The 20,874-nt window shown below is 39.2% G+C and overlaps 1 protein-coding gene across 1 annotated transcript in view; it reads right to left on the bottom strand.

Moving 5' to 3' along the window:
* Window positions 1-720: 720 nt before the first annotated feature.
* BMPR2 (bone morphogenetic protein receptor type 2) overlaps window positions 721-20,874 on the bottom strand; it is a 107,835-nt gene continuing 87,681 nt past the window's right edge. The window contains 8 exon segments of the mRNA XM_017834330.1: window positions 721-8,139; window positions 9,878-10,716; window positions 10,718-11,140; window positions 12,172-12,344; window positions 16,020-16,156; window positions 17,094-17,241; window positions 18,980-19,140; window positions 20,760-20,874. The exon segment at window positions 20,760-20,874 is cut by the window's right edge and continues 1 nt beyond it. Coding sequence (XP_017689819.1) covers window positions 7,889-8,139; window positions 9,878-10,716; window positions 10,718-11,140; window positions 12,172-12,344; window positions 16,020-16,156; window positions 17,094-17,241; window positions 18,980-19,140; window positions 20,760-20,874 — 2,247 coding nt within the window. The 3' untranslated portion in view covers window positions 721-7,888.

Raw genomic sequence — 20,874 nt, 5'->3', positions numbered from 1 at the left:
TCACCACTGTGGATAGAGAAAAATAAATTAATAAGAATTAAGTGAGGAGGAGAGAGAAAACCAACAAAGCAACTGAGCTGCAGGATGGATCCCACCAATCTGTGTATAGTGGAAAGTGCCAGCTGGTGGAAATTTGCAGCATCCTTCTACTATCTTAATCCATCTCTTTTAGTTCTGCTGGATAGGAAGGCAGCTCTGGGCTGCAAAAGCTCCTGCTTGTAAGAATGCCAGGACATTGTCTCTTCATGGGGAGGAGAAAGTGCAATAGCTCACGTGGGAAGGATAAGGGGTTTCTCTTTTAATTCCTGTCCCACCTGCAGAGGTTGATCCTTGCTGTGTTCCTCCCACATGCCTGGCTGCCATCAATCCTGTGCTCTCCCCAAGTGCCACTCAACCAAAACTGAAGGAGAAAACTATTCAGTTTAATGCCTCTTTCTCCTGTTTTTTTCTGAGGTTTTTTTGGTTTCTTTTTTTTTTTTTTTTTGCATTTAAACACTTAGCAGGCAGATGAAGTGTGACAGGAGGTCATGCAAGGCCTGCTGCTTTGAAACACCTATAAAACTGTATCCAGTTCCAATACAAACACCTGAGCTGACTGATCAGTGAGAAAGGGCAGAGAAGTGAGCAGAGGCACTGCGTTACTGCAACCCTCTCATTCCTAGGAGTGTATCTTATTACTCGTGGCCAATAATAACGTGAAAAACGCACAAAAGACAGTGCTTTTTGTCATTAATATGATCTTTAATAAATGGAATAATGCACCATTTTACAGCAAGCCTTTTCTTTGAGGCCTAAAGAATAGCCTTTTAAATGTTCTTATCCAATGTCTCTGTATCAATACAATCTCTTTATTTAGGTTTATATATAACAAAACAATTCTTACAAGTATTCATAGAAAACTCTGTAGTGGCTTTAACAATGTCAGCTTTCATAGTGGCATCCACAGATGATTAAAAAACAAAAATTAGCTTTTTATTTCATACTCACACTGTTCCATGAAACACAACTTATACAGCATAGCAAGGGTATTGGGCAGCTTATACAAAAGAAATAACTGAAAGCAATTATTTATAAATTCATACATGATATTTCCTCAGTGTTTGAGAGGAAAACCAAAAATACCCGTTAACAAAAGGGTTCTGATGAGACTCCATAGTCAAGGATTTCTCCCCCTCTTCCCCCAGAAAAGCTCGCTCAGAAAGTAATGCTCTCTTTACAGTCTTTCATAAGGAAAATGGCAGTTTCACATCTCCATATTTCAGCTTCTACAGAAGACCAAACCCTAGAAATCGGTCCTTGCCATGTTCATTTTCCTCTTATACTACATTTAGGGGGGAAAATAATCAACAGCAATGGTAAAATATGATTCCAGCTTATATAAATGTGAATAGAGCACGCTTTCCTCTAGAGACAAAAAGCAGACAAGAAACACTACATACAAACCGTTTTAAATACATTTCAACCGCGTGAGTCACCAATCAGGAAATTCAAAAGTGACAAATGAATCAGCTATAACTTGGACTTGCCTGTTTGTTCTTGTGACTTCTTACAAACTACAGAATCACGAACTATTTTCTTTTCTTTCTGAATAAACAAGACTGAAGTGTGATACTTCATGATACAGCTCTGAAGCACAAAAAAAAAAATTAATCAAGTGTTCTAGAAATAAACCTCACACATTTTTGCTGTCTTAAAAACAAGCAAGTAGGCTATAAAAATTGACTTTAGGGAGACCTTGCAACTAGGAAGTTATAAAGGCTAATTATTTCTGCTTTAAAATAGTTACCAGGCGAGATGCTGTGCCCTGGGTGGGTGTACGCTCCTGTGATACATCTGCAGAAGTCTGGAAAGACTGGGAATAAATCCTTCCTTCGTGTGACAGTTACTGCACTGTTGAGCATGGTGTGTGCATTGAAGGTAACCAACTGAATGACTTGCAAATTTAAACAGTTGCTGATCAATAGGCTTTTAAAAATATCTGACAATTACATTATTAAGTAACATAACTCCAACTAGTTCCTGATTATTATGCACGTGTGTATATTAAACCACAGTGAAATAAACAGAGACGGCCATAAAAAGTAACTTGTGTTAGTAATGCACCACTAAAACAGACCTGTGTGGAGCCCAGATACACATTAAAGGAATTGGTGTAAATGAGAACTTATCTTGAAACCTTCCACTCCCACTGCCCCGATGCAGTTCCACTTCTGGGCAATAATCGCAGCTGCACTGTGCCGACCCCGCCCGACAGCCTGGACACCCCACCAGCAAACACCCAGCAAGGCATCGGAGCCAGGGCTCCACATTCCACATCAGCTTTCCCAGGGCTAATCCTCCCAAGGAGTGTTTAACACCACAGCCAGCAGGACACACCCCTCCTTTGCCCATAATCAACAGCAGACTCCTCTTTGATTCCAATGGCACCTGGCTCAACCGTGAGCCAGTCAGGTGCTGATTCCCTCGGATACAACTGTGCCAATAATGATACTCATCTGGATTTGCAGGAGCACCTACATCTGTTATCTGCAGAAATGAAAGTTCTCCTACCAATTTTACTCAGTGCAGAAGAAACCTCAAAATGAGAAATCTGATTTGTCACTATTTCACATCAAAACTGAACCCACTTGGGAGGTGGGTGAGATCAAAAAGGGATGTATTTCTACAGCTACAGTTTTATATGACAATATAGAAGCTTAAAATGTAATTGGATTTAATGGACTAAAACACTATGTTTAAATAGCAACCACACACATAACTATAGCTACTACATAAAAAAGCCTTGTAAAAATTATGTGTTAAGTGTTCTGGGTTATTTTTTGATCTTTGAGAGAGGTACCTTAAATTACTCAGCTTCACATAAAACTTGTCATGTGCATTCCCAGGTTTCTCTCCCTTTCATAAATCCATTCCACCTAAACAATTAGTGACAAGTCTGTCATGGGAGATCTTGAACTACTGGACTGTGTGTCACAGTCTGATCCCAACTGTACTGTGATGCACTAAAGACAATTTTAAAATGGCATATGAAAAAAAATTATATTTGCTACCAGTGCTACCATCTGATGCTGTAACTCATGCACAACATACATATATGCATCTAAATACATAAGGAGTTTACATAAAAATATATATATCTGGCTTCACTGCAATATGTATAGTTTTCATTGGTGAAAGGCTTAAAGTTAACAAAAAATAATGAGCACATTTTAAAAAGGATGTTAACATATTTACCTGTTAAAATGGGTAGTGGGAGACCAGACAGAAAAGTTCAAATAATCCAAATTCATGCAAAATACCAAACTGCCCAGCCTATAATCAGACTTTCATAGACAAATCAATCCAATTTCAATTTACTTTGACGAGCTGCTACAAATTTTCCAGTTAGGCATCAGGTCATGTATATGCTACTGTGCTTAGCAATTATTATTGAAACCAGCCTGTTTCAGCAGTTTGCACTGCCATCATTTTTATACAAGTAAAAATTACAGCATAATTAATGTCTCCTGCACTGATTAAATATGTGAACTTTAAAATTCTCTCTAATTAGGCTGGAAACATTTTAATAGCAGTAGTAACATTTTAATAGCAGAATGACTATGAACTTCTGAATATTTTTCATGAAAGAAAATGATAATCTGAACATAGATGTAGTAATGTTAAGTAGAGGGTTTTTAATGTTTAAAAAAGGAATATCATTACAGAAAAATGCACTGAACCTACAGCATATATAATGTATACATATATATTGTTTTAAAGTAAAAATTCATTGTTACTGAATTTGGGCCAATAATCTATTCCATACAATTAAAGAACTTCCTTATTCTCCTGAGGCAGATAGGATTACAGATTTCTTCTAGAGAAAGTTTACAGGTGGGAGGATATGTACTTTCTAAACGTATTTACGAGGTGAGGTTTTTTTGTTGCTTGTTTCCTGAAACTTGCCAGCATCTATCTTGCATTGTTTTGTGCCCAGTGCGCTGAAAAAATCAAAATGTGTTGCCTTTGAAAATTAGGTAGTTTTCTATAGGAAAACAGGACACAAATGGGCAGCACTGAAAAAGCAAAACACAAATGGAAATGTTTGTTTCTAAGAATATTCTAATTATGACACTATCAGATGGTTTTAAGTTAGGAATCGCTTTGTTTTAGCTGTGCACTTTAAGTGCATCTTGGAGCTTCACGAAAGGCCTTGTTAATACCAACTGTTTAGCACATGAAGCTATTAAGCATTATAAGCAAGTTTAGGGGAAATGTTGCAAATAACATGACTTGTAAATATCAATTTAGTAGGAAATAGACCTGTCTATGAGGCATGTCTGGTCAAATGATTACAGTTCACACTCTAAAAACCATGTTATGTTGGTGACTATCTTTATTATAGGAAACAGAACAAGAGGCAATGCATTAACCTAAGCAACTCTTCTGGCTTCGTTTTCTGTAACCAGTAAGATTTTGGATTTTGTCTTATATACACAAACATCACAAATGTTTGCTCTATCATTTTACTTGAATTATGTGTTTTAAATTACCATAACAAATATTCTACTGTTGCCTATTTGACACAATTCATAGGTATTTACACTATCATTCTATTTTTGTTTGCTATATTTATCTTATCTGCAATATGCATGAGAAACTAATAGAAAATTATCAACTTTTATCATTATCCTTTTTTTGTCTTGAAACACAAACAAATAAAAACAAAATCAAAAAGTACAAGGAAATAAATCACATTTGTCTCCCTTGTTTATAGTACATTTATCAACCGTCCCTGTGTTTGGTCTGTAGAATTCTCTCTCTTACATGTATTTTGTTTGGTTAAGGATGATTCCCTGTGGTATGAGACACAATCCATTATCACTTAATTTACAGAGAAAGTACTCTATGGGGATTGGATTATGTGCTGTGAGAAAAAAAAAAAAAAAAGGGCATTACTAAATTAAGCATTAAACCCAAACTGCTAATCTGGTCTCATCTAGCTGTGCAGAATTACAATATTTTGGTACCTGTTTAAGAGTTTGTTTTGACTGACATTTAAAAATAAATAGTTTTTCCTCTATTAATCGATACGGTATTTTGTGATAAAGTACATTTTTCTATCACATTGCAGATTATATTTATCCATGGTAGACTGCAAAGCCGATACTTGCTAATAATTCATCCCAGAGGCATACAAATAGTAGGAATAGATAAAAGGGGGGAAAAAAGCACTGTTCGCTTTAAGAATGTTTAAGGAAAACTGCAGAACACTTTCATCTGGTATTAAAATGATTTTGATTGCATTGATCACAAAAAAGCTGGATTTCTTACAAAGGCTTGGCCTGCAAAGAAAGGCTAGAGAAGACGGGTGCAAATCTGTCTCAGCAAAAAGAAGCAGCAGTCAGAGAAGTAACTTTTCTCTCCCCAGAGTGTTTCGAGTTAGACAAGAGAGTCCTAAATACTCTTTTCAGCCCATATTCTGAAATGCTGATGGATGATACATGCAAAGCAAAGCAAAAGTCACTGGGAAAGGAGTGAAGAATCTTCAATACACGATACAGCGCTCACCACTAAACAACACAGCGCACTTCAAATGGAGACTCAAAGGAGGCCAGAAGAGAAGAAAACCACAGTGAGTATTATGAAGAGAATGCTAGAAATTCTGATTCAGGTCTTGAAACCCAGCTGAGCAACTGGCAGGTTTTCAACATCTGGGATGTGAGATTGCAGCAGATGGGAAGCTGGAGAGTGAATTAAAAGTCAAACCAGAGGAAGGCTGTATTTTTGAAGAGGGGAGATATAGCTGTGTATTTATACAGGGGGATAACATAATTACGCCTCAGAGATGAGAGGTACTATTTGAACTGGAGCTTAAAGAACATCAGGAGCCTGAAACGTGCCTCTTGGCTTGTATTTCTACAACTACACTTAATCAAAGTCTGGATTTATAGAGCTATCTCTAGGAGAATCTAAGAAATGTTAAGAAGCGTTACAAGAGAAAATCATAGCAATCAAGCACAAACAAGGGATTTTGGGGAACAGCAAGAATCAGATGCAGCAAGGCATGTATTAGGCTACTTGCATCATCAGATATAGAAGAACAAGGTTGGCAAAGTTTACCTCAGGGGGAAAAAGGAATAAAACAGCAAGGAAACAAATGAGCTTAAAAGCAGAGAGCATCTGTTTCAGTCATCTGAAAGGAGACAGGGTAAGGGAGGCAATTGTTTGCTGCCAGCATCCTGCCACAGGAATCTGGCAGGCTGACTGAATTGATTTTCTTTCTTTGAACATCACCAGTTTTCAGATAAAGTGATACAACTTTACTTGGTACCAAAGACTGATGTCTTTTTCATCTAAATAGTTTTTACTGAAGTGTTTTCAATCAGAAAGAATATTTCTCAGGTGGAAGGAGGTCCTGACTAATAAGGAAATTAATTTTCTTTCAGTAGACAGTAAAACCAATCATTCCAAAAAAGAGGTAAGGTTTACTTGAGATGGTGAAAAAACCAATTTATCTCAATAGATAATACATTCACTGACAGCTAAAATCAATGTGCATACAAACTGAAAGAAGGGACTATGCAGAGGGAAAAAAAATCCCCAACCCTCCCCTGCAAACACCCATGAATTTTAAAAGCATGCAATAAATTTTAATACGATGAATGAGGGGCTCTCTAAAAACTCTGAAGGGAGGACGAGTTTCAACTCAACTTGGCAACAAGAGTCAATTAGGATGCACCTACCTGCAGAGGCAATTAGGTTGATTTTACCTCAGACTGTAGGTAGGTTAATCAGGCAAGATTTCTGACTCATCACAAAACTGCTTTGTGCCAAGTAAGATTCATGATTTTTTTCTCTGTGTAAACAAAGTACGTTCACAACCTATCTTCACTCGAGCTTTTAAGGACGACAGTTATTAATATTTCTGAATAAAATGTATTTTCCAATGTACATCATTAGTGATCTAAATAAGGGTTTACATAAATACAGGGGGTAAAACTGCACACAAAATAAAATGGAAAAAATGGCTGACATTGTTTCCTTACATTTGTTCACCATTTTGTTATTCAGAACTTCACAGGCTGGCATCTACTACTATAAAGGAAACACATTTTGATTTGGAAGGATCAAAGAAAAGGTACAGAGCTCAGATTTTTTTTTTTTTGTTCCTTTTTAAAAGCCCTTTCAAGTTGGGGAAAATTCATGCATTGTGACCTCTGAGCACAATGTGATATAGGGAGCTGCTTCAAGCTGGCTACAATGTGCAAAGTTCACTGTCATGACCGGCTGACTGCTCAACTGTCAGGGAAAAATTAACAGATACAAAAATGGGAACATGTGGCAGTTTTAGAAACACACTTTTCAATAAAGCATACCATGAACTATAGACTATTGCACATTTCAACAGGACACAAGAAAAGTAAGGGGTTCAAAAGAGAATACACTTTGTAACATAGAAATATACAGACTAGCTTGTGCACAGAAATCAAAACATGGTTACAAGACACCACTGCAGTCAAACCTGTCTTATAGTCTGCTTATGATCTTAGTGACCTTAAGAAACTGGTCCAAACTGATTATCAGCAATACTTTTTTTTGTTACTTTTTTTTTAAAAAAATATTTTGAGACCACATTTTTGATACACATATATATATTCCGTGGTCAAAACAGACAGACTTAACTTTAGCGATACTAAATAAAAGTGCAAAAACGTTCAAAAAAATAAAACAAAATAAAAAAATATGGAAGCATAAGCTAAAAATTTTCTGCATAGCTGAAATCTATTTAAAGCGAGTCCTTGGTAGGGGGTGCTGACAGGAGGAGAAAGCAGTTTTTTAGAATGTCTTCCGCATGTTTGTTTCAAATAATGCAAAAAAAAGGTCATTTGTCGGCTTTTAAAGTATTTCACAGGCAGTTCACTCCTGCGTCCTTAGATACCATTGTGGTGGCAGTGCCTCCTTCCGCAAGGTAAACGGCAGTGCTGGATTTGGGGGGGGCTGCCTGGTCACTGCCGTTGTTGTTGACCTCGCAGTGCAGAGGCTCGGTGGAGATGACCCACGTTGAAGGACGCCACCGCTTCAGGGAGTACGGAGTTTTCACGCGTTTCTTGATCTTTTCTCCTGAGCCTGATCTGCCATCCTGTGAGGAGTCACCTACTGAAGGAAAAGATAAAAAAAAAACAAAAAGAAAAACAAACAAACAAAAAAAAACAGAGTAAAAAACAGTTTTATGAGGAAGGTGAGATTAGATTGGAGTCCAAGGTTGTCACTTATGTGAAACAGAACAAAATCTTATCACACAGAAGCAACTGTGTGGCAGAGGCATGACAGGTATATCAACTGCAACAGCTGCCATTAAAACAGGGGTTAGGTTCTGTTCTGTGTCAGAAATTACTTCAGTGAAGTAATTTGTGTTACCTGGAACGCACATGGACATCAAACAGGAGAATCAGCATTTGACATTTGAGGGGCTTTTGCAATCATAGTATCTTATATTACCTGTAATGGGAGGTACAAAAGAATGTTGCTACTAAAGGACAGCAAAGGCTAGAATTCTAATAGCGTAGTTAAACTTTAGATCCCCTAATCCTACTTCACCTGCCAAAACATTTCACCTGAATACAAAATGGTCCATTCTCTGCTAAGATCCTAAGTCAGGATTCGGAATGTTGGGTTGCAAACCCAACTTTAATCGTGATAAAACTTCATCAGTAAAAATATGATTGTTAAAAAAAACCTTTATAGGACCCTTTCTTTTAACTTAACCATCAATTAAAGAAATTCTCTGCAATAATCTTTTTTCTTTACCTCAGTAAGATTTCAAATCACGTCAATGTGTTAAGGCAAAAATAAGGTTTCCTACCTAAAAGGAAGGCTTAAACATTCCACTGCTGAATATTCAACTACATTTCTTGAAAGATATGTGATACGTTCTGGTTTTGTTTTAAACCTTTTATTTCCAAAGGTGCTGGCACCTCAGTTTATTTCACTAGTATCACAGCATCTGTCTGAACATAGTCAAAAGATTTGCAAGCACCTTTCAAAGACTAATGTGCCTTCTGGAAATATATATTCTCTTTAAAATGTACAGCAGGAGGCCTTTCCAACAGCTCATACAAGCTCAAAGTCAAACACAAAGGAGGGACCTAACTTAACTGTAACTATATGATTACATTCTTATCGTAAAAAGGAGAGTCCCATTGTAACCTCTTAGATATTTGGCCATAAAAATCTTAAGGTAGTTATTCTGAAACGGTCTATTAAAATTCATTCCTTCTCTAACTACTTGGATTAATTTTTAATATGTACATGGTAAACTGATGAAGAATTGCTATAATTTTTGGAGCTCAAATAACAAAAAAGACAACACCCAACCCTTCATCAAGGGCTCATCTGGGCTAATACAGTAAAATCAATTGCTTTGAAAGTAATGAAGTATATAAGCAGTTATTATAATACATTATTTTAATCAGTGCATCTTAGAGATGACTACTCCTAGGAGAATGGGGAAAAATAAGGGGAAAAAAGTATAGTGTGCCCCTGCAGAAAGGAATAGGAAGCTTTTTCAATATGATTTGCAGCTGCCAAGGTAGGGGCCTTGCAAGGAATTACAAAAGTTAACCTAGAGTCAAGAGTAGATGGATTAGAAAGGGACACATTCATTCTGTATATGTGGAAGGAAGATAGTGATCTAATGTGCTGGAAATGATGGAGACAGGACTTTATCAAAACGACTGAAATTGTGCTGACTCCAGAGATTAAATTTATATAGGATTTAATAAGTATGCTTTGAGGAGGGGCAGGAGAGATGGGAGGAATTTCTATTCAAGCAGATATATATAGTTACTAAGTAAAAAAGCGTCAGAGAAACTGTTCGAGTCCTGTAGGCACTTACACTGCATACTACTGCTATCCAAACTATTTGTAGCTGACAGATCCAGCGAATTAGGCCTCTGTGCTCTTCTAGTCTGGGTCTGCCCAGGATTTCTCACTACATTCTGGACGCTGGCTGTTGCTGTGTCTGGACACGGATTACTGTTGTTGTTATTGGCATTTGTTCGGCCATTATCCAGTGGTCGCTCCCTCCTGTCTACGAGGCGGTCCAGAACACCTTCATCGTGGCCAACCTGCTGCTCCCGCCTCAACAAGGGTTCGTGCTCATCAGGGCTTGAATTAATATTCAGCCGACTATCCTCTCCACTGAACTGGTTCTGAAGCATTTCCTGGGCCCTCTGTGCTACTGAGCTGGTTGCCTGGCCAGACGGCACCGTGCCATTGGCATACTGGGTGGTGCCAGCATTAGAGTTTATACCGTGGCCTCTCCCAGCCACTCCATTCATGGTGACTGTCACGACGTGAGGTTCTGCAGCATTGATAGTGTTCATCTTGGCAACGCCTGTTTCCACTTGCTTCAAGTTTGATTTGTGCTTGCCACCAAATTTTAAGCGTGGCTCCTTTGTTGAATTTTTGGTGTTTAGGGGGAGGCTAGTAGGCCTCTTCGGAAGGTTCTGTTGCTTGGGTAGAGGATAGACCTGAGCAGATGGGACATCCGGAATCAAACATGCTTGACCATTGGCAGCTTGTGTGAAGTCCTGTTGTCCTGTCACCTCTACTGCAAGCTTTATCAGTGGATAAAGTAAGCTGGAACTAGTGCTGCTGAGTGGATCTGGCCCACTAAACTGCTTAAGTGAATGTTCCATCAGATTCTCATCAGAGCTTTCTTTCAGGTTCTTTTGGATCCAATTTATTTGTCTCCAAGTCCTCCTCTGTTAGCTGCAGGCAAACAGGGGTGGGTCCACCTGGCTGCATGACATTTGTAGTATGTAAGTTTGTTTCATCCGAGTAAGGCATTTCGGATATGGTGGTCATGCCAGTGCTAGGAGTGAGGCCAGTTGTATTGGTGGTGGTAGTATTGGTGGACAGACTGGTGACACTTGTCTCAGGACTAGGAATGCGAGCTTGTGCCTGTTGCCGCTCGTAGTTAATGGAATTTCTATTCTTTTCACCTGAAGTCAACGGTGTAGTGGACATTGAATGTTCAGAAGAAATGTTCTTCACTATGCTGTCAGTGTGGTGGATTGAATCTTCAATGTAGGAAGAGGAAGAGTAATCTGGGTATGGCCTTATCTTTGATACACGTCGATGATGTGACAGATTCCTTTAAGAAAAAATAAGGGATATTAAGATCATATATGTAAAAATCACCTCACGTTATAAAGCCTCTCATTTAAGAGAGATGATATTTCAGTAACTTCCTTGAAAAATCCTGGGTAGCAGAAAATTGGTTTTACTAGGGCAAAATTTCATCATGGATGTTATTTACTAAGAGAACAGTAATTTTCTTCTATTTGTCCAATATGCCATTTGTCTAGTTGACTGCTAAGGTACCACCCTACATGCAGAGAAGTGACACTAGAGGAGTCAACAAGAACTCAACAGACAAGACCAAGAAAGCAATGCTGGGAAGAAGTCAAAAGGTCCTACGCCATGAAAACTCTACTATTTTAACCATTTAGATACTCTACGATTTGAACATAATTTTTTTCCGTGACAATAAACACTGCAATATACAGCAACATTACTCTTCTCTCAAATCCAGATTTCTAGCACGTACTATTAAGCACTAATGTCAGTTCTGCAAATTCTTGCTCCCTGTGGATCATATATAAGCAGAGAACATACAGCACTTTTCTCCCTGGGGTCAGAATAACGATGCCTTAAACAATGGCCCTGTGGTTCTTTAATTGAAAAACTGCAGGTTTGAGACTCTGTAATTTCCTGAACTCAAACTGACTGCGAATTCAGTTTTTAGTAGAACACTTTAAACAGAAGTTTTATGCATCATTTAGCAAGTGTCCTTAAAGACAATTCCCTTCATCACTCCATATCGTTGCAAGCCTGCTGAGACAGTTTGCCTAAGCTCGGTTTAAAAGGCCCCGCAGTGAGAAGTACAGTTGTTGTGATAAAAGGTGCCTGAATTCCAGGGACACATACAGAGATCTTAAGAACACAAGCAATCAGGACCATGTCACACAATACCCACATGTAGACTAGCTCACGTAACACACCCCCATGTCACAAGTCCAAAGATGTTAAGCCAGCAGCAAGCTGCAGCTTCCCTCCTGGAGCAAGCTGAGCACTGCACTGGGCATTTGCTGCTGACTAAACCAAAATGTGTTCTCTTCTTACCGCTCATTTTGCATGGCAGTTGACATAGGGTTGACTGTTGGACTAACTGATTTGTTCCTCTCCCAGATCATCATGAGTTCTGCCATTCTCTCCTCAGCACACTGTGCTGTTAGTCGAGCCTCAGCATCTTGATCCCAGCAGTCTTCAATCGTTTCTTTAAGTGACCTCACAGCCTGCCAGAAGACAAAAATCCTTTATCTTAAATTATTTCCCCTTTACATTGTGCTTCTAATTTACTGTTTTATGGCAGCACTCTGCATGCATGAAAACAGTCGCAAGCTGGCAGGAAAGAGAAACAGAAGACACACGATTTCATTCAAAGCTAGTTTAACCTAATAACTGCAATATGCATGACTAGTATTATCATACCTCACACACACATCAACTGGAAGACAATTATTTAGGAAAAGCTCCATTCACCAGTGTCCATACAACCTTCAGCCAGCCCTCTGAGGTATGCATGCTCAGCTTATTCTCCTTGCCTTATGAGAGCTGTGTACTAAGGATTTCTGATATTCTGGAAATGCTGTCATTGTTACCCTCACAGTTCTGCTAATGGTCACTGCCTCGCTCCTCTGCACTGTATGCAAATAACACAGCCGTGCCCATTTCATCGTGCTTTTCTTCCTCTGTTCACCACTGTAGCATCCAAATGTCTCATAAGTATCAGTGAATTTGCCTGCGCCATGGGAGGAGATTATTGCTGCACTTGTTTTACAGATGGAGAAACAGAAACACACACACATTCCTGGCATCACACTGCGGGATGAACTGTACAGTCAGGATTAGAGCTCAAGACCTCCAAAACATGCTGCCATATGCTCAGAGAACTGGAGAGGAAACAACTGAAATTATGAGCACTGAACAATTCTGCTTCCACTGCATCTGGAGTACAAAAGCCAGGCAGACATTTATGGGCCCCTGCTGCCAATCTGTGGCCCATGAAGAGGACCCGGTTTGCCAGAACATCTCACGTCTACAGCCAAGCTTTAACCTCTCCAGTGCCAAGGACTGTGCATAATCCCAGCTGGGCACTATGGCATTCAGTGGGTCCTGCTGGCTGCCTCTGTGCCAGAACTGCCTTGTGCCCTTCTGGCAGTGAAAGCCTGGACTGGCTCTGCATGTGAGCCAAGAGCTCCTCACCCACCGAGCGGGCTCTGGCACCGCCTGCATCTGGCAAGTCACTGCTGCTTATAGATGCAGCCATGGCTGCACTGGTGGGGATGAGCTCCCGCACAAGCAAACCTTTTATCTCCCTTCCCACAGCAGATCACAGAGGAGCTAAGCAACTACCCTCCCCTCGGCTGAGGGACATGAGTCTAAAAGCACCTGCAGGCACAAGGACCTGGATCTGTTTTCTCTCCCACAATAAAATGCCTTCAATTCAGCTTTTAGGACTTGATTTCATCACAGTTTAGACTAAATATTTAAGTCAGTGGACACTCTAATCTCCTGCCTTGTCTCTTTGCAAGACACTCCCCTACAGGTTTCACCAGTAGTAAATTCAACCACCACTTAATTTCAAATTGTATCTCCTCTGGCAGACCCTTTTCTTTTGATGTTGTAAGAATCATGAAAGGAACATAATAATGACTGTATAGATAGCTAACAAAACTGAACTTCTAGAGCTTCACATTTACCACAATGTGTTTTCTATTAATTTTAGGTTCAAAGACGACTATACCAAAATGCATTATTTAGAAGTTCTAGCATTCATAAAAAAAAATAGAAGGGACCAGAAATCTGCATTATTCTATTATTCTCTTAATATCCTTCAGTGCTGACCTTTGAAGTCAAGCTCAGATCCCACTTTGGCAAGTGAGACAAGAATGCTGTAATGTCTCAACACAGTTTATAGCCCTTGAATTATTTTACACACACCATCTGCTCAGATTGTTGATTTACACTGCGAAAAACAATACTGCTAATCAAGGTCCGTAACATAACACATACAGTGCAAGAAGTAGACTGAGACTGCATATATAACCACAAATACAGCATTCCACATCTTTTGAGTGCCTTAATTATGTGACCTAAAAAATAAAACATTGCTTTTTATTTTTATTTCTCAAATGAAAAGGACAAACACATTTCTTTAATATATGAATTTGCATGAAAGTGTTATAACCCAACACGTCAGCACTGCTTTAAACAACAGAAAAAATTCTTTTCCCCCGTGCATTAGATACAGGAAGTTAGGACCTGGGTCCAGGGTGAGGTTATCTGGAGCTTAGTTTTCTACATTACCTCCTCTAGAGTGCTCATTCAGATATTATCCTAGACTGGCATAGGGTGGAAGAAACTGTTTGATACATGAGAGAACTACAAATTATTTATTCTTCTTTTCTCTTAAAGCAATGATGTAGATCAATCCTTAGAGCTGGAGTTATAATCATCATAATTTTGATTTTTTGCAAAAAAAAAAATTAGTAGCAACACAAAGTGTGTCAGGCAGTTTAAATATGGGGATTATCTAATAATGCTGGAGTCTATCAGCTTGTTAGAATGTAACTAATATTTAAAATGGTAGTCTGCAAAACAGAACAAACTTTCTTGAACTGTTTTAATTTTAACTCTCTTCAGAAACAGCTGTCAAGCTTGGTTCTTCCAACATTGCATTTGCCAACGTGGCTATAGTTAAAACGGTTGTTGTTTGATTTCCTATATCCTTTGGGCGTGGATTCCATTTTTTTCTCTCCGCTCCCCTGCCCCTGAGACTGGCTGGCCAAAACTGTGTTATTAAAGAACCCCTCTCCGAAGCTCCCGACGCAGTTCCAACATGTTTTACTGCAGTGCACCACTGGAGGCTACGCTCCTCTCTGAAAACGGTTCTGTACATATTTACAAGTACCAGCACAGGTGAGCCCTCAGGCTCCTCGCTGTCTGCACAGCAGCTACACACTTATCAACTAGCAAAGCCTCTGAAGATTGCAGGGCATGATTTCACTAAGGGAATAAATGGAAGTATCTTTTTAAGAAAGAGTCAAATATGTAATTTCCATACTCTCAATCAAGCTGTAGTAGCTTAAACAAGTTACCATGGATCAGGTGAAACCCCGTAAGTCCATTTCACTTCCCTTGTAATAACAGACAAACCGCCCCCTCTAAGCTAAGGGGATTAGCATTACCTCACCTTTGCTGCAGACGAAAGCAAGCACACAGACTCACCAGAGTTCAGCTGACTTGCTGTAACTTGCTGGCCTGCAGCAGCAAGCAAGGCTCTAAGCCATAGCTACACTAATTCAAAACAACAAACAACATTACTACTTTATGGTCCTGAAAACAAAAATTGCAGATCAAATGAAGCCATATAAAATTTTTAATGTAGTTCTAATGAAATGATTGCTGGGAGCTATAGCCTCTGCAAATTCTGAGGACTATACAAGTTCAGAAAAAGTTTATTACAATGTTTACAGATTTTAGTTTTGGAACAGTATATTGGCATTTTTGCCAACTATTTTATGGTTTTATTAGTTTATAAGATGTCAAAAGGCAAAAAATGCCTTCATGTTTCTTATCCAGCATCCAGAGAACACATGAGCACTTCACACACAGTATTACAGATAGTGTCTAACAATTAATATAAGAAGTTATCTGCTGGGTATCACACTGCAGCATCCAATAATAGTAATAATAATAATAATAGTATTTTTCCTGAAAAGAAATCTAGTTTTCATGTCAATGGCTTTTTAAAAACTGAATTCCATATTTAAGAAGTCCAGACAGAAACAGCTCCCAATCCTTAAACACTAGCAAACATTAAAAAAGAAATAAAAAATTGCTTTTAAGAAATGAGTACACCCCAAAGCTGATTAAATCACTATTTCTTTGCAAATATTCTATCTCACCAGGCTGTTCTCCTTCCACGCTTCTGGGAATTTTGGTCTTTGCTTCTCTCTAGACACCAAGACTTGCATATCTTCAAAAGTGGGATGGTTTCCGACTTCAGTCTGGAAAGCCATCTGGTACTCTGGCACAGACTCCCCTGTTAGCAAAAGAAAGAAGGGGGGGGGAAATCAATCAGATTAAAAGGCAAAGCAAAGGCTTTCAGGTGATGAAAGGTATCATCAGAATTGCTGTCTATCGAGATGTTCCTCACTTTCTCCACAAAAAAATCTGAATTAACTGCAAATGAATTACGTGCTGTTCAGCAACCTTTCCAAGGATAACATCCTCAAACTTTGTTGGCTGAGTGGCACATTCAGAATGTCTTGGAGCCTGAGGATGATACCTACTTTCCACGAAACACCACTGACTGATTATATTCATGTACTTATTTGTGAGGAAGCCCAGCAAGATCACAAGCCTCTGCACATAAAGTGCATCTGTTTGACTACAGAAAGAATGCTGCATTTTAGATTCATTCTATATGGTCTTGCTTGGAAAGAAGATGGTGGGTGTGGCACAACCTCGTGTTAAATTTTAGAAGTCTACTTCCTTTTGTTTTGTGTTACAGGTTTGGAAGATTTCCCTGCATTTTCAATGTCACTATCATAAATAAAAGTACAACTGACTAAAGGCTACATTAAATCACACTGTTTTTCCATACATTCTTTCATGGGAAAAGTCTGAAAAACACTTCTATCGGTTCTAACAACTGGAAGTACTGCCTTTCCCACCAGATTAACTCCAAATGTATTTAAGCTCTGGACAATAATAATAATGCTCAAATTGCCCTTACCATGAGGCCTGCAAACTGCTTAAACTGGTAATTCCAAGTCTCCCAGCAGGAACCGTGCCTCACCCTCAAACACACCGCGCTGACAACCACCACTGCGAACACTAGATGGCACCGACTTAATGGCAGAAGCAACTGAGAAAACTAATTCCCCTCTTCACTTTCAAAAGCTCTGGCTAAGGAGTAGCTTTGGTTGCTGGTACTGCTTTCTACCTATTACGCTTTTCCCAGTTCTTTTAGTTACCCGGGAAGAGGTCTGTACATCTCATGAAGATCTCCCAGTAGATAAGGCCCAGCGCGTACATATCCACTTGTTTCAAAGCAGATTCACAGTCCCTCAAGTTCACTGCTCCTTCAAGCACTTCTGGGGCCATATAGCGGATTGTACCGACCTGAGAAAACATCAAATCAAAGCTTCACATCAGGAAGTAATTTCCAAATTCAATTTATTGTGGAGATTTATTTTTTAATACCCTATTTTGTTTGGTTTTTTCTATAGTTATGGAAAATGCAGTTCTTTTCTAATCAATGTCCTCAGCTTCTAGACTCTTACCAGCAGCCTAGTCATAACAGAACCCTTGCCCTACTTTGTCACTTTTTTGTATGTACCAGAACAAAATAACTTTGTCTTTTATTTAATGTTCTCAGAAATGTTTTTTCCCCCCTGGAATTACTCTGTTAAACATCAAGGTATGTATCATAATGGAAGAGGGTGCTACTGAAGAGGAAACTTGTTCTCTTTTTCCTGAACTGTCACCAAGGCTCTACCCTACATCTTCCATAGTCAAAGGTTATTAACAGCCTTGAGAGACTCTATTAATTTTCACTAGGACATATGTTAGATAGATTAGAGCACTCACTCATCAGTACTATAGAAGACTGCTTTGTCACAGGACTGCTCCCTACAGCTCCATTTTAACAGCACTTTCCCTGTTTCTTTGTTCAGTAAGGGGAGATCTAAAAAGAGCACGTGTGAACTACCTACTATCAACTTAGCACCTGCTTTCTAAGGGAAGGTGATTAGCACTGCAAAACATACTCTTTGAATGAAATGTAAAGCTCTTCTGTAAAAGCACAGACAAATTTACTGAACCATTAGGGACTTTCATTGTGTTTAAAATAGCCTCACTGTATTTCCATAGCCTGTATTGGATGTCAAGTATATTTATATTACACAAAAAGAAAACAACAACAAAAAACTCCCCCACTCTCTGAGTCACAGCATCATAAAAAGGAAATCTTAAGAAATCAGTTTCTTCTTTCTGCCTAGAATCCATTATAACCCACTCCTAACAGATGTTTTCCCAATCTGTTCCTTAAATTCATAAAATGATGCAAATTCTATACAGCCTTCCTTAGCAGTCCATTCCAGATCCTGGCTGCCTTCCACAGATTAGAAAGGTTTCTTGGTAACTAACCTGAATTTTCCCTCCTGCAATATAATCCCATTATCTCTTGTCCTGAATGCAAACAGTTTATTCCTTTCCCTTTGTAGCAGCTGTTTACATACTTGAAGACCCGTCTCAGTCTTCCCTAAACAACCTTCATTCTTTTATTTTTTCCCATAAGGTACTCTTTCAAGCACCCCCTGGTTTTTCTGACCCTGTTCTTTTCAATTGGTCCACGTCTTCCTACATGTACTCACTCTAACACAGATGTATCCATTTAAAGTGCAGAAAATTGCAGATGACACCCAGAGAAATTGTTGTAGGATGTAGAATGTGGTATGTCACCATTTTGCAAAAATTAACACCAAAACCACCAAAGATGTTTGGTCTTCAGTTAACCCTTGCAGTACAAGACTGAAGGGACCTGTACCACATCACTGCAAAGAACATGGCAACCAAACCTACCTTATGTCTTCTTGTATCTCACACAGAAACTTCAGTCTCCAGGGCTGCCAACCTATCACCTTTCAAAATGCTATGTTTGTCTGAGTGTTTTGAGAATGAAACCAGTTTCTTCCTATGGAGGTTTCAGTTACTTCTCACCTACACTGCAGCAACTCCCTCTTACAGAAACTGTACCACCTGAACATTCACCTTGTAGCAACAGAAATAACTCTTTCTCAATGTTACTTCCATACCAATTTGCTCTTTTATGCACCGGTTTATCTTCATTTATACTTACCTCACTAATGGCTGCATTATCTTCCTCACCTGGTCGTACTAATCTGTTTCCAGTTAACTTCATTGAGAGTCCAAAATCACTAATTACACACGTTCCATCATTCTTTACCAGGACATTGCGGCTGTTCAAGTCACGATGGGATATCGCAGGTTTGTAATGGTCTATTTGGACAAATGAAAGTGCTCATTACTATTTGAGCAATTCTACTCTTTGGCAAAATGAGAGAACCAGATTATGTCTGCTCAGCTATTATAAACTGAGAATCAACCTATCTTTTAGAAAGCTAACATTTTGGCTTCTTTACAATGAGCTCCGGAGTATGCGATCCATAGAAAACCGACTGGCATTCAGAGTTTCACTATACCTACATAATGTATTAGGCTACTGCTAGATACAGTTCTACTGTTTGCCAATGATTTTCTTTCCAAGGGATATTTCAACATTATTTTGGCAGTGGAGTCATTGTGTACTTAAGCACAGACCTGCTGCCACAGCCCTAAAAGCCATTTCAAATACTCTCTCTCATATCCACACTCCTGTGTCAAACAGGGCACCAACTATTTACATTATGATGGGAATTGGCACTGGCACCTATTCAGAAGACATGTAGACAAAATTATTCCTGAACAGAGTCTGAACATGTTCACCTTGCATGGGATCTGATCTTTTCAAAGGAATAATCTCAGTTGTTCCTAGTTTATATGCAGTTTATTTTGTTAGTAAAGCAGCTAGCACTATAGAACTCATTTTACTGTGGAATTCATTCTACTCCATGAATTCCTCCCTAGCATTCACAGACTATGGCTGTCTCTTCTTTCTGATGGAAGGCTTTTTTGGCTGCTAATGGACACACGTGTCTGCACATTTTGAAATGATGAATTTAAGATGATAGCTGCAGTTTCAATGTCACATAGGAATACTGATTTAGGTATTTTCAGGCTTGCACTTCTAGCAGCATCTTCGATTGTCATTCTTTGCTATAGCTGATGCTTAACATTTGAGATATATAGTTTGGAATTTTAATCAAACCACTAGCACCTTAATGTAGATTCAGTGAAACTATCCTTTTATTTACTGCCAAAAAGCTTCATTGCCAGGCCATATTCTGCAGCCCGATAGATCACAGATCTCAGAATCTCTGCTTTATAATCATGACACTTCAGCTGCTGAAATGTTGGCTGAAGCATGCAAGCAGATACAAAGATACAAATCAATACACTGTCACATCCAGTACTCTAATAAAACACCACAAGTCCAGCATATCATTTGTACACAGCAAAGTCTAGGGCCAAACCCTTAGACAGTAATGAAGATATGATAAATAAAACTTCAGTGGAGTTAGAAGATAGAATTATTTCTCCTTGTATATACAGTTCACATACAAACTAAAAATTACTTTGGTGATCTGTGTCTGAACTGCAAAAACAAATGCAACACCCCATCTGTTTGCCCTCTGCTAGACAGCCAGCCAGTGCTTCAGGTCTTCAGTAATCTGTTGCCATGATACAGCAGCACTGCACAGCTCTGCCTCCTCCTCTTGCCTCTCTCTGGGGCTCTCCTAGCTCTCTCACTCCTGTTTTCATAGGAGCATCACAGACAGAGCCCACGACGTGGGGTTGTTCAGAAGGAACGAACATACCAGAAGTTCTGAGCAGTCCCTACTGGCATTTGTCATTTCCTACTCTCTGTACTGTCACAGAGAAAAAAAGAAAGGCACGAATCTACTACCCGACAGAAATAAGAGTACCTTGAAGATCTTGGAATCCCTTCCTGGCCTTACCTCCTCGAGGCAGCTCCGTGTGCAGGTATGCCAGGCCCCTAGTTATGGAGTGTGCCAAGCGACAAGAGCTCACCCAGTCACTCGTGTGGAGACTCAGATATTTGCACAGAGAACC

The sequence above is a fragment of the Lepidothrix coronata genome, unplaced genomic scaffold (genome assembly GCF_001604755.1).
Source record: "Lepidothrix coronata isolate B3197 unplaced genomic scaffold, Lepidothrix_coronata-1.0 Scaffold7, whole genome shotgun sequence".
Taxonomy (NCBI): Eukaryota; Metazoa; Chordata; class Aves; order Passeriformes; family Pipridae; genus Lepidothrix; species Lepidothrix coronata.
The sequence above is the reverse complement of the archived record's forward strand: the minus strand, read 5'-3'. Positions and strand labels throughout refer to the sequence as shown.